Source organism: Sardina pilchardus, chromosome 20, assembly GCF_963854185.1.
Source record: "Sardina pilchardus chromosome 20, fSarPil1.1, whole genome shotgun sequence".
Taxonomy (NCBI): Eukaryota; Metazoa; Chordata; class Actinopteri; order Clupeiformes; family Clupeidae; genus Sardina; species Sardina pilchardus.
Window position 1 is genome coordinate 18,538,735 of NC_085013.1, and position 15,479 is coordinate 18,554,213.

General features: G+C 40.7%; 1 protein-coding gene across 1 annotated transcript; it reads left to right on the top strand.

Annotated features, from left to right (window-relative positions):
* The first annotated feature begins 3,287 nt into the window (after positions 1 to 3,287).
* Positions 3,288 to 8,886, top strand: LOC134067497 (enhancer of rudimentary homolog). The gene is made up of 4 exons (XM_062522790.1): positions 3,288 to 3,437; positions 4,035 to 4,122; positions 4,242 to 4,362; positions 8,504 to 8,886. The coding sequence occupies exons 1-4, from the start codon at positions 3,435 to 3,437 to the stop codon at positions 8,604 to 8,606; spliced, it is 315 nt and encodes a 104-aa protein (XP_062378774.1). The 5' UTR covers positions 3,288 to 3,434; the 3' UTR covers positions 8,607 to 8,886.
* The last annotated feature ends 6,593 nt before the right edge of the window (positions 8,887 to 15,479 follow it).

Genomic DNA, 15,479 nt, shown 5'->3' on the forward strand with positions numbered 1-15,479 from the left:
TCCTTGTATTCTCTGGTCATCATAGCCTAATTTTTATCATTTTAATGGATTAACATTGTTTACCATAAAGCCTCTGGTGCAGGGTAACTGGACAATAAAGGGTTTCCACAGCAAGGAGGACCATAGCTAAATGCAGTGTTCTGCATTTGGGACTAGTTTTTGGAGTCTGTATAGGCATATGAGTGGTAGAACTGTTCTGTGTTCTGTAAAATAATGATTGTGTTGTTGGAAAGCCCATACAGGGTGCCAGTTTTCGCGTCCCAGTAACACAGCCTTTTGTAGAACATTACACACATTAACCTGCCAACACAACATTCTTGAACAGACATAGCCTACAGGTTACAATATTAATAGGTCACCTTTTTGTGGGCCTGGTTTGATAGAAGCAACCTCGTCATCTTAATTTCCTGAAAAAAGGTTTACATCCTCTGTTTTTCAAAGTTTGTTGTGCCATGCCAAAGCTGTGCCATTTACTTTCAAAATGTGCTTAATAACATGTGTTAAACCACATTTGTGAAGGTGTCACATTCAAATTATTTCTTCAGGATTTCATTTACTTTCCCATAGCCTAGCCTATTCAGATTTTGGTGAAAAGTACCTCAACATGCAGCCATATTATACAGCTCCTTATTGCATGCTCTTGAATCAAGACATTTTTGGCTGAAAATGTTTAAGCCATATCTTGGCAATAGACGATTTTCTTATTTACAGAGGACCTTTTTTGTCGAGCCATTTGCTTTTTTTTATTTTATTTTTTTTTATTAGTAATTCTGCATGTACAATACACATGGCTCAAACTTATATACGAAATCCATGTACAATATTATAGGTGCAATAAACATTCAGAACAAACAAAACAAGAAAGGAAAAAAAAAAAAAAACACAAATACATACTAGGGCTTGGAAAGTAAATCAGATTCTGTTACTCTGTTCCAGAGTTGCATAGCATTCTTAGAATTCATAACTTTCAGGGCTTTTGAGTAAGAAAGGAAATGATTGTGAAACCCACTAAAAGTGGGCTTCACTTTTACAGTTTTTTCCAATCGTTTACACACAATTTTGAAAACAGGGCTCTTTTTGTCAAAACATATCACACAATTAGCCAAACACCACACCCAATCAGCAGAACATAACAGATTGTTAGCAAAATGAAATATTTCTGTCAAAACAATAAACACATTGATAAAACCTTATACTGTTCTCATATCACTAACACATTCTTTGAATGATTCCACACTGTCGCTATCTTATACACACCAACACAATAAATTCAAAACACATCTGTAAAAACCCTCTTCCAATATATGGATGTTATTCAGACATATTGTTTGAGAGCAATAGGATAATTTAGATGACAAAAATATTTTGATGAACCCTCATCAAGCAATGCACAAAACTGATGCTGCAGACAATAATTCTTTCTTTCACTGTACAGTATATGTTCAGTTACAGTGACAAGTCAATCAACAGAAAATGGCAAAATTATAGTTCTTACTACTGTAAAGAGTAGAAAAAAAAATTACACAAATAAAAAGTACTGTACACTTACAGTCACTGAAGAAAAACTAAAGCAACAATACAAACAAGTAACAACAATACTCTAATCATCTCTCCGTCTTGCTGGATCAAGCCATAAGAGTTCATCCAAATCACAGGCTATGGGTGCTTCTCATTTGGGCTTTTATACATCCTCCCTCGCTCCTCGGGCCTCGATCCTCACTGATCGACATAAAGAATAATGGGGCAAAAACAATGGGATAGTCTATCCAGTGTTAGTTACAGATCAGTGGGAACGCCCCTCGAGGATCAAGCATAACACACCTGAGTGCTGCGTTTTCAATTTTGCACATGTGTGCTTACACACCTGGTGGATGTGACTATTCAATTTGTTCATTAGTGTGGTCATTGGCAAGCCAGGGCTTTGTAATGAGAAGGAAGTACCTAACAATCTTTATCTGTGTCTAAGGTGTGAAAATGTGTTTTACGTTTTGACATTCACTGTGTGTAATGTTTTGCAAAAAGTGTGAAGCTGAATTTGTGCTTAATGTTGTACTGCTCTGCGCAGGTGTTTTGCTTCTTAAGTGCTAAGTATTGTTAACTGTCTGATAACCTTAATTTTAGTGTGTATACGATTGGAAAAAACTGTAAATATCTACATTTGTGTATGAAAAATTTAAACAGGATGACAATTACATTGACCAGGAGATCATCATTATCATTGATCATAGAGAGTCCGTATATAATGTCATTTGAGTCAAAGCTACTTAACATACAACATAGGAAGAAGCCAGTTATGAAGATCAAGCCACAAAGACTCAACATGAATACAATGGACAAACAGGTGTTCAACAGTTTCTAGCTCATCACAAAACACACAATTATCAGTCTCTATCCCAAAGCGCCTTTGGATAAATTCGTTGGAGGGGTATATACCATTCAAAGTTTTAAAATGTAACTCTTTGGCTTTAGGGATTATTGGATACTTCAAGTATTTGGTTCGCAAGACCTGTATACGATGCTTTGTGAAAAAATTTGAAATGGAGTTTCTATATGTTAGCACAGGATAAGAAAGGCTATTAAATATTTCTCCTAGAGATTTGTTGGGGAACCTAGACTCCTTAAAGGCACAACCTCCAACAGAGAGTTGTGGTAGGGAGGGGCAAATAGTAGGATCTGATATAATCCCTCTTATCAATCCTAAAATGGAATCAGGAATGGCATCAAATACAGTTTGATACGTAACAATGTTGCATGTTAACCCATACTTCAAACAAAAGCTTGTGTACGATAAAAGACAACCATTGGAGTCAATAAGTGCAGGACTGACCAGATGCCTTTATCTAACCAGTCCTTGATGTATAGAGACGACTTTTTTGTAGTAATGTATCTGTTGTTCCAGATAGGCGTGTTGTGAGGGGTAAAATTATGATTGTACAGAATTTTCCAGTACAGAACAACTTGCTGATGGAAGAGGGATAATTTGAGGGGCAGGTTCTGAATACTGGAGTCACATCTTAGGAAGAAATCTATACCACCTAATTTCCTGAATATTTCATGTGGGATATGATACCAGAAGCTATACTGTTGTTTAAGAATGATTTTAACCACTTGATTTTTAAAGTTCCATTTATTGAGTCAAAATCAATGGCTTGTAACCCTCCATCTCTGACCTCTTTTGTGATTTCTGATCTTTTAATGTAGTGAACTCTTTTTCTCCATATGTAATCAAAGTTGATTTGATTAATTATTTGAATGACTCTACTGGCTGAAGCAGATCAGATGGCCATCTACTCCAGAACAATAGGGGGCAGTGTGCCAGTTTTGAAAAAATCGCATTGTTAGGCACAGAAGAAAATCCTAGCAGTCTCGGCACACGACGATTTCCATGGTCAACACACTTTCTTAAGAGGAACGCGTATACATTTATCTTCACAATGGTAAGTCACTTGCCTGCAGTGGTATAGTTAAATTAACAATATTTATGCCCAATGTATTCGTCAGTAGCTAAAATTCACGTTTGAACGCTTCAAACATGTCGCTTAGGCTACCTACAGTACTTGCTAATTGGTACTTGGCTAGCTGGCTAAGCTACATTTGCAATGCATCTTTTCCTAGCGTGAATCCAATGTTAAACTAAGTTTGCAAGCTTTACTTACAGCCTTTCAACAAGTTAATGTGAAGATGGTATGGAGTCAGTAGACACTCTTCCTGTTATAAATCATGTGAATTTTGAACATGTTGTCAATTGTGTGACTTTTGTGTTACTGATGCAGAAATGTAAAAAAAAAAAAAAAAACACCACACACACACACAAATATTTCTAGATTATCGTAATGCAAAGCTGCGGACAACGTTGTTACATCACGTAGGAAGTGAACTTTGTGTAAGTGTAAGTTGTGAACAGTAGTTCACTAAATTACGATTGGTGTGTATTGACAAGGACTCTAATGTCTCATGTTATGTGACCTAAATCATAGTGCGACCTTTTCTTTTTCTGGTATGGAACTAATAAGACAATTGTTATCACCCCGCAGTCACATACCATCCTGTTGGTTCAGCCCACCAAAAGGCCAGAGGGGAGGACGTATGCAGACTACGAGTCTGTCAACGAGTGCATGGAAGGTGTGTAAATGTCAGCTTTTATGTACATGTGTTATGTTCACATTCTGCTCTGGGGTAAATGTAATGCCCTCTTTATAAGTGATGGTGTAGATGATGATTTGATGTGCCCCTCTGTGCAGGTGTATGCAAAATGTATGAGGAACATCTGAAGAGGATGAATCCAAACAGTCCATCGATCACGTATGACATCAGTCAACTGTTTGACTTCATTGATGATCTGGCTGACCTCAGTTGTTTGGTGTAAGTATACTGTCCTTGGTTGAAGCATCATCTTAGTAATAATTTGCCATGTTGTTGGTTTTATTTCAAAGGCATGTCTAGTCCAAGTCACTCAATACTTCCTGGCCTCTGGTCATGTTGGGGTTTCTGGCATGTAAAATGTGTTACACTTAGTATAACTTAGTAAGATAAATTACTTCTGCCTCATCACTGAAAGGAAATAAAGTCAAAGTTTTGCACTGATGACTCTCTCAGCCGGTCTCATGAATTAACAAAAAGCTCAATAGACTTTGAGGGAAGGAATCATGATTGGTCCCGCCGTCAAATCATAGTGTGCATGAGTGCACCCTTGTCGACTTGAGCCCCCTATTTATATTAGTTTTATTTAGTTTTTAAAAGATAACAAAAATGAGACCATTTCTTGACACCTCTGTATTTGTGCAGGTTGTACTCTAGTATTGATCATAACTAGTCTGGCTATCACCATACTAAACTCAATCTTTTAAGATTGAACATTATTATGGGGAGGCTGCGCTTTGTTTCTACTGCACAAGAGGCGTGATCAATGGGCATTGTTCAAATTACTCCGTACGCTTGGATAGTCCTTCAACCAATCAGACCAACTACCCGGTGCGTCTTTTGGATAAGCTAGTTTGTGATTGGAGTCAAAGGTTCTGGCAGGGAACAGAGGAGATAGATGAGCAGGTTTCCAGCCTGAGCTGCCGGGCAAAACCCAAATTCGCCAGAAGTTCAGGCAGGGTTCACCCAGCCTAGATCATAAGTACCTGCATCCATACACTGACTGCAGATAACTGTAGGGGCTAAAAGTCAGGTTGTCTCAGAGATGTTTCTCTGTGTGACCAGTGTATTACTTCACAGCTACAGACCAACTGGCTACCATTATGTCTGCTGTTGATGATGATGATGATGAATAGATGATGCCCATCATTTGCAATTATTTTGGATTATTAGGTCATGATCAATCGGTATTTAGTTGACTCATACTTTACATTTCTGTGTATGACCATATTGGATAAACCTTCACTCAAACAAGTCCCTCTAAAGCTGAGTGCACACCATGCCGACGTCAAAAGAATTAGTTGTTTTCCAAAACACTGCAAAGACTACTGTCCTTGGATAACTAGCAGGGAAGTACAAAATGTGCAGGTGTGGATAAACAAAACGGTGTTTGCTAAGTATTTTCACGTCAGCCTAAACTTGCTCACCGCAGAGTCTCTCTACTTCTAATCAAGCACACAGTATGTTTGATAATACCAGAGAGGGTTAAAGCGGATAGTAATGAAGGATCTTTGATAATACGTTGCAAATGGAATGTCATATGGACACTGCAGCTGCTAGTGCCACAGCACCACTCACTAGTTCTATTACAATTGCTTTTAGTAACAGGCCATCTGTTTGGGTTTTTTTCCCCTGTCAAAGTCTTTTCAGATACTTTGGCAGAAAGAATGTTGGAACAAATCAATGCTTGGGATTTGTGTTAAAGTGTGTTCGGCATTTCCCGAACATGCCTTTTGGTCCAACGTCTGAAGTCTAGTCTGAATGCCAACACTCTCAGGCCTTGTCCACACGAAGACGTGTTTGGGGTTAAACGCAGCTGTTTTGCATTGTTTTGGCCGATCGTCCTAATGAATCCTGCAAACGCATAGCCCTAAAACGAATCTATCTGAAACCGGGTCCCAGAGTGCATAAGTTCGAAAACGCAGCCCTCTAGCGTTCGTTTGGACGGGGGAAGACGCATCCCTGCGTTTCAATGACGTCATCGCCACACTTCTCGACCTCTAGCCTATACATGTCAACATTTAGCTTTCAAAATAATGGGATAACGTTACTGCATTTCGGTCATTGTTTTTACCTTACCGAGAGCCTATGCAGCCTATCCAACTGCTGCCTGCAGCCTACCTCCAAAACTCCAAAGCTGTTGTCAGAATTTGTTCCAAGGACACAAGTTAGGCTACCAACACTCAAGAACAGTTTGTAATGTGTTAATCAATTCAATTTCCAACCATTTCACAACAGCTAATTCTGGAGTAGCCTAGGCTAACTAGCCCGCTTGCTTGCGAGACTCTGCTGTGAACTAGTTTCCTTATTTGGGTTTACGTTGCCAGGTGTTACTCATGACAGAACTGTTGAAATAAATTGGAAGTAAGTGATTGCGTAGGCTATGTGTCGGGTGTCAGAAAATGAACGGATCAGTGATTTTCGAATGAAGTATGATGGCCATGCAAATTATGAGAGTTTTCCGGGAGAAACAACAAAAAGGGAGGGCGGCAGGAGATGACCTTAAGATAGGAGAGAAACAAGGGGGAAATGGGAGTTTTGGCAGGTATGCTCTAGCCTTCCACTCATAAACTGTAAACACATAAACGGTCACCTCGACGTCTCATTAAAACCTCGTCCTCTCCGTTTTTGGTGATTTGGTGAACTGAAACAGCGCTATGCCGTTTTTGGTGATTTGGTGAACTGAAACAGCATCACGTATAGGCCTGGAATATGAAGTAGCGTGTTGAGTCGTATTGAGATGGATCCGTTTGGACGCAAATGCTCTTGAAACGCTGGGGGAGATCGTTTTGCTACGTGTGGACTTGGCCCCAGACTTAGACTAGGAGCTTTCACTGAGTTCATACGTACCTCTGTCCAATGATATAGTGCATTGGGGCTCTCTCATAGCCTTGTTGACACCAGACCCTTCTGAATTGAGAGTGGGTCTGGAAAAGGTTCATTGACTTGGCAGTGAAATTAAAGCACTCTAGGCGATGTTGAGTAACGTCACCTCTGTTGATGTTCAAACAAAGCAGAGAGCTAGTTCGCTTCTCCCTCCCGTGCAATTGAAACCCCCCTAAACCTTCATCTCATCAGCGATTGGCTGGAACAGTTTACGTTTTTATGGTCCAGGCTCGACCAGGTTGTTTTTGCTGCCATTTTTGGAGCCTGGGCTGTCCACAGAGGCCGTGTTTTTTTCACAGTGTATTCAGGGCACAGGTAACAAGCGGATGGTGAGGTGATGGTTGCTGTATGTGACTAAAATAAATTAGCTTAGAATCAGAGTAACATCACCTAGAGCACCTTTTAAAGCAACACTAAAGCACTTTTCCTCTGTCGCACAGCCCAGGTAGAGTATGTTGCATGGTTTTATGATAGTATGGTGTATTGTGACATCGAAGCAAGTCAAATTTGTCTCATCCCATCAAACTACAGATCTGCTCCCCAATCTGGTAAATTTATGTAGTGCGGTTATAGCCGATATGAGGGTCGCGAAGAGAATACAGAAGTGCCGTTCACTTCTGTAGTGCCGTTCTCATATGATTATGAGAACCACTGAAATTATTTTGGAAACATTATTTTAAGGTACAAAAAACTCATTTGCTTGTTGCTTTACATTTCTGCATTAAACTTTTACCTCATCACTTCAGAAGTGTAGCAATCTGGTAAACAAAGGTTTTAAACACAGTTGTTTACTTAATTCCAAAGAAATACAAAGGTACAAAGGGAATCCTTTATGTGTACAAAAAGGTAAACAACTGCCATAAACAGACATTTGGGTCATTCCATGTCAAAATTATATAAGGTTGTTGCTGCAATTCTAAGTTCTAATTCTAAGTTTGGGCAGGCTAGGAATAATACTTTTCAAGATCTCAATGGGAAAACGTTTCCTCCAAGATAAGGTATTTCTGAGAGTGTCAAAATTATACAAGATCAAGGGTGAAAAAATGTATGAAAACATTGGAATTTAACCAAAATAATGTACAGGCCTTAGTTTTGAGAGCTAAATATTTGGTATACAAACTTTGAGCAAAATCTGAGCATTTAAGGGACAGGAGTGTAAGTAATTTGACAAACATCCTCACAGGATCAAACACTGTGCCTTTCACTAATGTTCTTAGTATTTGGTTCACCAGTAGACCAACTTAAATCTGGGCCAGTCTGGAATGGGCTGGATAGGGAAACTTTTCTTCAATAGGTCCACATCATTGAGTGGTACTAACCCAGTTGTGTAAACTATCTTTAATGGTAAAGACTGTCTTTATTAAAACAAATCTGTTGTTTATGTTGTTAGAATCGTGCCCCGTTGCTAAAGTAGTTATCAGTGATGTATTATTAATTAGACTGTTGGTGATGATCTTCTCCCCCTCCTGTTGTCCAGGTACCGGGCGGACACACAGACGTACCAGCCCTACAACAAAGACTGGATTAAAGAGAAGATCTACGTGCTGCTACGGCGTCAAGCACAGCAGGCCGGGAAGTGAGGCCCCTGCTCATCCTGTCATCAGGGTCGGAGAAAGAAACATGTCAAACTGCAGTGAGGATGTGTTAAAGAGGCCGTAGACTTGGGCCTGTTGGGTGTTTTTGTCAGCGATTGTTGAGTTGTTGAATTTTTATCGTTCGAAGAGGGCTTTCATTCGTATTATTGAAACAGGGAGTGTATGTCTTTGCTTTAACATTTTATATTTAACGATTGTCCCTGTGTACCAATGGCCAATTTTTGCCGCTACAGTAAATAAATGAGTCTTATGATTTTTGTCTTAACTTGATTTCACTTATTTCAAACTTTCCTATCTCATTTACTTGGTCATGACACAGGCCTATATTTATCTTAGCGATTGAAGACCATAATGCCTTTTACATCTGCAGTTATAAAAGTATCCTGGAAATAAAGGCAACTATTTTTTAGTGTAGTATCATAGTATAGTGATGGTTGTTTTATTTTGGTTCCAATGCACTATTTTAACTTAAAGTTACACTGTAAATGGCAACTTTAAGTTGAGACTTGGGTCACAGTTAGGTGGGGAAATGGGCAAAATCAGAGGTTTGAACCTGACTGGTCATTATTTTTAAAACTCGTAGCGCCCTGTGTGGCCAAATATACCATGTAGAGGTGACATATTTTAAGCGCACACGAAAAGCATAGTATGTTGTGTGTATGTCAATATGAACTGTAGGCTTCCTTTTGTATGGTCTGTCAGATATATTTAGTTCAACTAAATACACGGAGCTCCTACAGTCGAAACACATCACGACCTAGTCTTTACTAAAGACAATGCATCTCATAATATGAATATATGATTGTTTGCGGGTTTAAGGATGATAACATTAGGTAACTCAGTCGGTGTCTTCAGTATAGCCTATTGCCTGCAGACTCGACAGCCGTTTTCACAAGCCACGGCTCAGCAGAGAGAAGTGGAACAGAACGCACAAGGCAGGGTTGGTGGGACTAAGAAGAATCCCATAATAACAGGATCTTTAGGGTCGCTTGTTTTCATTGGGCTATGAAATGTATTTGCATAATGCAACAGTATCGGTGCGAATTCAATACCGTATGTAACGAGAGCGGGTGTTTTTGAAGCGCTTCTGTAGGATGGTCGAAGAAATCAAGAAGAGCGCATCTGTCTCCTTCACAGCTGAAGGACGCTGCTGCTGAGCCCCACATCTCTGCTCGCTTTATACCTTTGTGTTCTCCCTCTCACTCTTGTTTCTCACCCACCCCAGTCCCCCCCACCCCCCTCACACACACACACTCACACTCACACACCACCACCACAGCCCCCCTCTCCCTTAGCATCTGAAAAGGCTACTGAGTGGGAATCGATGGCGCAGAGGCCCGCCTGACAGGACAATAAACCACAAAGAAGCGGTGAGTTTTCCCTTTAAAGTTCTATTGCGAAATTGTTTCGTGGACGGGAGAGCGGCGATGGTAGTGACAGCTGGCGTGGGGGGGCAATATTGATAGGGTATTTATAAAGCAACCCCTTTGTTGCTATGAAGCTGCACTATGCTTCAGCTACCCTCTGGTATCCCTTCTTGAAAGAAATCAAGTAACAGCAGCATCTCATCATCCAGTGAAGCTGAGGTTGTAGGACGGGAAAATCGGTGCCATAGATTTATCGTTTCTTCACATGCAGGTTATTGTAGGTTCTCATACAATAACAAGATCGCAGTCATTTGTAGAATAATCTGAAATGGTTTGAAATTCACGCGTTTGCTTTGGTTATAGCCTACCTTCGGTTCATTATTCAGTGTGATGCGGCACATAGTAGGCTACTGGGGGTCTTAAATTGAGGTCGTTGCGTGTGGTAAACAAAATATATGTCAGAGTTTGTTCCTCCGAGGAGCTCTAGCCTACGCTGTCTGTTTCAAAGGACCTGCTTCAAACTAAAGACGGAGACGCGAAAGGGGATCGTCTGAGATGCGTAATCTGCCAAAATACTCGTTTATTAGCCAACAACAGTGAGATATGGGGTCTGTCCTTTCTGCTCAGACAAGACGATTAGGCTATAGTCTAGTCGGCCACAGGCTGTATCACACCCTCCCAAATGAACGCGGGATGAACTCGCGGAGGATCGCGACAGCGTCCCGAAAATTCATCCACACACGACAGGCATCTCAGTTACCTTATCAACCACCCTCCCCATCACTGGCGGCGCGCCTGATGTTGTTGGATTCTACGACAATGCCATTAGGGTACATGGATGACACAATCGAATTTACATGGTTGTTGCATTTGTGTCACCCTGCCGATTATATCTAATTTCCTTTGGAAATTTGCAGCACATAATTCTGGGTTTTTGCAATATAGCCTATACCAAAAAGTGGCACATGTTCCATCCACACACAAATGTGTCACTTATAGGAACCTGTCATGTCACGTCCCAAGTCAGTCTATGTTTCATCTTTTCAGTAGCCTATAAAGATTAAAGAATAAAGTAGCCTATCCAACATTTTAGTTCAATGACTTTTGTCGTGACACATGTTAAGAAATGTTACTTGTATGATATGAGTGGTATCTTATGTTCATTTGTTACACGTGGATGATTTCACACCTTCCATGCTGGAGTTACTCATATTCACATACTGTGCAGTGTTACACATTTCATGGCTAGTGCATAGGGCCCTTCACAGGTATACTTAACATAATTGTGATGCCTCTTGATGGTCATAAAATGCGACTAAGTTTAATGATCTTTTTTTTTTCTTTGTTTTTGGATTATGCTTTTTTATTTCCCATCAATAGAAAACACATCATACAGAGCATACGGATGAGAAGTTTAATGATCTTCAAGTCGGCTTAAGAATAAATTCACTCAAGAAAGCTTGGCATTTACTTTGCCAATTTAAAACACATTGTGTTGTACTGATAAATATAACAAATAAATAAAATAAGGACAATGGATCAACACCAAAGTCAAGTGCATTTCATACACAGAGGTCATTCAATGTGCTTTACATAAACAAAAGCAAAGAGTAGGAGAATAGCAAATAAAAGCATAGAAGGGCAATTGTCAAAGAACATCATAAAAAAGAGAACATAAAACACATAAAATGATTTGAAAATAAAGAATAATCAAAAAGACAAAATAAAAGGCACAAGAATAATTTTCAAGGGAGAGTCAGAATGTGCAACTCAGTGCAGTTAGCAGAAGGCATCTGACAACAGTTTGGTCTTAAGCCTATTAAAACTGGCTACAGTTGGGGCCTTTTTGATGTCATCCAGAAGTTGCCAGAGCTGAACCACATATAGCAGCTAAAAACTGCTTCATGTTTAGTTCTAACAGCAGGTTTTACTAACAGGTTTTCCTCCTGAGACCTGAGAGGTTGAGAAGGTGTGTACTGCTGAAGCACGTCTGATATTTAGGTATTTACGTCCTGCTCCATTTACTGATTTATAAACAGTCAAGAGCTGCGGCCTTTTTGTATCACCTGAAGCTGATACAAAGCTGAAGTTAGTTTTTTTTAGGAATTCTGCCTGTGAAAAGCCCATTCCAGTAATCAAACCTGCTGGAGATAAATGCATGAACGAGTTTTTCTTTCTTTTTTTTTTTTTTTTTTTTTTTTTAAGTATATTTTTTGGGCTTTTGTGCCTTTAATTTTGACAGGACAGTAGAGAGAGACAGGAAGCGAATGGGTGAGAGAGTCGGGGTGGGATCCGGAAAGGACCACGGGGCGGGAATCGAACCCGGGTCGCCGGCGTGCGGTGGTGCCCCAGCCAGTTGCGCCACGGCTAGGGCCATGAACGAGTTTTTCTAAATCATGTTTTGACATCAGCCCTCGGTTTGGCAATATTTTTGAGGTGGTAAAAAGCCGATTTAGTTATCGCTTTCATGCATGTGGTTGTTGAAATTTAGATCACTGTCAACAATATTGTAACAAATCAGTATCCTTTGCTTTCAACCCTTTTGTATCAAGGAGAGTGGCAACCCTACATCTTTCCTCCTTTTTTATCAATTATAATTACTTCAGCTTTTTACCTCTTACAATTTTGAGACATCCAGGTATTGATTTGTTCAATACACTCATCTGCAAATGAAATCGAATTATTGTTGATGAGCCAAGTGGGAGCATAATAGAGGTTTAATAATAGAGGCCCCAAGACCGACCTCTGAGGAACATTACTGGTCCAAGATGTTGGTGTTGAGGTACAGTTGCCGATGGCAACAAAGAAGTTCCTTTCTTGTATGATTTCAGCCAGGTTATAACAATTCAAATCCAACCCATTGTATAGTCTGTGTAAAATATTGTGATAAACAGTGTCAAACGCTGCACTAATGTTTTACCTGACTCTGCATTGAGGTATATGTCTTTGAAAACCTTATGAGAGCTGTTTCAGTGCTGTGATTTGAAGTAATCAAAATACACATTTGATGTTAGGAAGGTTAGTTGATTAAGGACTACCTTTTCAATAATTTTGCCTATAAAGGTAGATTGGATATGGGCTTAGTTGTTTAGCATGAAGGCATCCGGTTATTTTTCTTGAGGAGTGGCTTTACAACAGATGTTTTCAGTGACTTAGGAAGAGTGGCAGACAGCAGTGATACATTTACAATGTGAGGACATCTGCCGCTATAAGGTGAAAAACGGTTTTGAAGGTAGGCAGAGAAATGTGGAAGAGCTGAGATTCTGAACCCTTTTTTTCAAGTGTTTTGTCTATCAAGCTGAACTGAACTCTGACATCAAGCTAAGTTTCCCTTCCGAATGTTGAATTAGTAATTGAGCAGATATGTGTGATTTTGTCAATTTTACCTGAAATGAGATGCAAACCCACTGCATATATTAGTTGAAAGAAGTTCAGTTCAAGGGGATTTATTAACTTCTCGATGGTTGTGTTATTTGAACTTCTATTGATGATGTTAGAAAAGAACAAGACTTATGTGCGGATTATCTCTTTATGGATTTCATAGTGGATCTGAATTTTTTTTACGCCATTTTCTTTCGGTCTTCATCACACTCTCTTTTGAAGAGTTTAGCCGCTGGCTGCCATGGGGCTTTCTGTTTGTCCTTAACTTTCTTGAATTGTAATGGAGCATGTCTTCCATAATGTTCGCCATTGATGAGGTACCAAGAGTTTGCTAAATTAAAATAGTCCACTGCATCTAGAAACTCACTGTGACCAGCACCATGCTGAGAAGAACAAAGGTGTGTTTCCTCCTTCCAACAGAGATAACAAGAGTTCCCATGTTTTTTTTTATTTTTAAAGGTGTTAAATCAAGGCAGTGGAAGTCTGTGGGGAGTGATGCCCTGGCAGAGGGAGGATCTGCCCCGCTGTTTGGCCTTCCTGGCCTGGTGCCAGACCCCAGCCAGTCCCTGAACCCTGGACTACATTTCCCATGAGGCCCCCACAAGAACTCCACCTGTCTGCTCTGCGTGAGCCCCTCAATATATGAGGTGAGAATGTAGTCTTGATCTGCAAAACATATAAAGCCATTTTCTAAATCCTGTGGATCTACAAGACAACTGTGATAAGCTATAGGGTGCCTCTCATTTGGTCTTTTATACACCCTCCCATCCTTCCTCGATCCTCGTCCTCACTGATCTAGATAAAGAATGATGGGGCGGCAACAATGGGATAGTCTATCCAGTGTAGATCAGTGGGAACGAGCATCGAGGATCGAGAGAGTTTGAGAGCCACCCATAGTCTGCAGTAACGGCATAGTTGGTATGTATATGACCTCTGACCTCTGTTGTCCTGGTTCTCCTCCTTCCCATTGGTTCCCTTCAGTTGACATGGAGGATGAAGATGGCACTTGTTTACTTGATGTGTTATGGTGAGTGAAATAAAGAAATATGGATTTCTCTTGTTCTTGGCCTCAGACTTTTCTTTGTTTATGTGTCAATGCTGTTCAGACTTTTCTTTGTTTATGTGTCAACGCTGTTCTTTTGTTGTCCTGCACAGTGATCCCCAAGCTCTAAATGACTTCCTGCACGGAGCCGGCGAGGTTTGTTGTTTTCCAACACAATTTCTACAAACCTACTCATCTGCAGATTGTGTTTAGTGAGATCAATCTCAAAAGGTGTCTTTAGGATATGTTCAAAACAAGTTTCTTGGTGTTTTGAGCCCCCAACGTTGTCTTCAAGGCAGCGCTGCCTGGAAGGCGCTAGGGTTAGGCATGGGTTAGGGTTAGGGTTAGGGGTAGGATTAAGTGCCTTTAAGTCAACAGTGGCAGCGCTGCCTGGAAGATGACATTGGGGGCTCAAAACACCATCGAGCTCAAAACGAGGGGGTGTGTGACTCAGCTGTGTAGCATCCTCAATTCCCTGCTCTCCCTAACCTCCAGCCCTCTGCTTGTGTCCCCCCAGCTGGAGCATGAGGACCTGCTCATTAGCTCCACCCCCGGGGAGCCCCCCCTCTTCACAGACACCCCGGTGAGTGGGCGGCTCTGTCTCCCAGGAACGCTGGCGCAGCGTCAGTCTGCTCTCCATGGCAACACGCCCCACCTCCTAACACCTGTAACACCTGTGTGGTTTCCCGATTTGTAGACATTTGTTCAGTAAGGGGCGAGGGAGTCGGTGTTGTTGTAGTGGGGGCAGAACAGTAGACATGGTTTTCTTTAAAAAGGTGATCTGCTTTATTCACCACATGCAGCCTTCTCTTTTGTCTTATCGCTGTTCCCACTCTCATCCACACACCTGCTGTATCCTCACATGCCTTTCTTCTCTTCTCTTCTCTTCCCTTCTGTCCTCTTCTCTTGTCTTTACTTCTCTTCTCTTCTCTTCTCTTCTCTTCTCTTCTCTTCTCTTCTCTTCTCTTCTCTTTTCTGCTCCTCTCTTCTTCCCTTCTCTCCTCTTCTCTTCTCTTCTCTTCTCTTCTCTTATCTTCTCCTTTTTTCTTCTCTCCTCTTCTCTTCTCT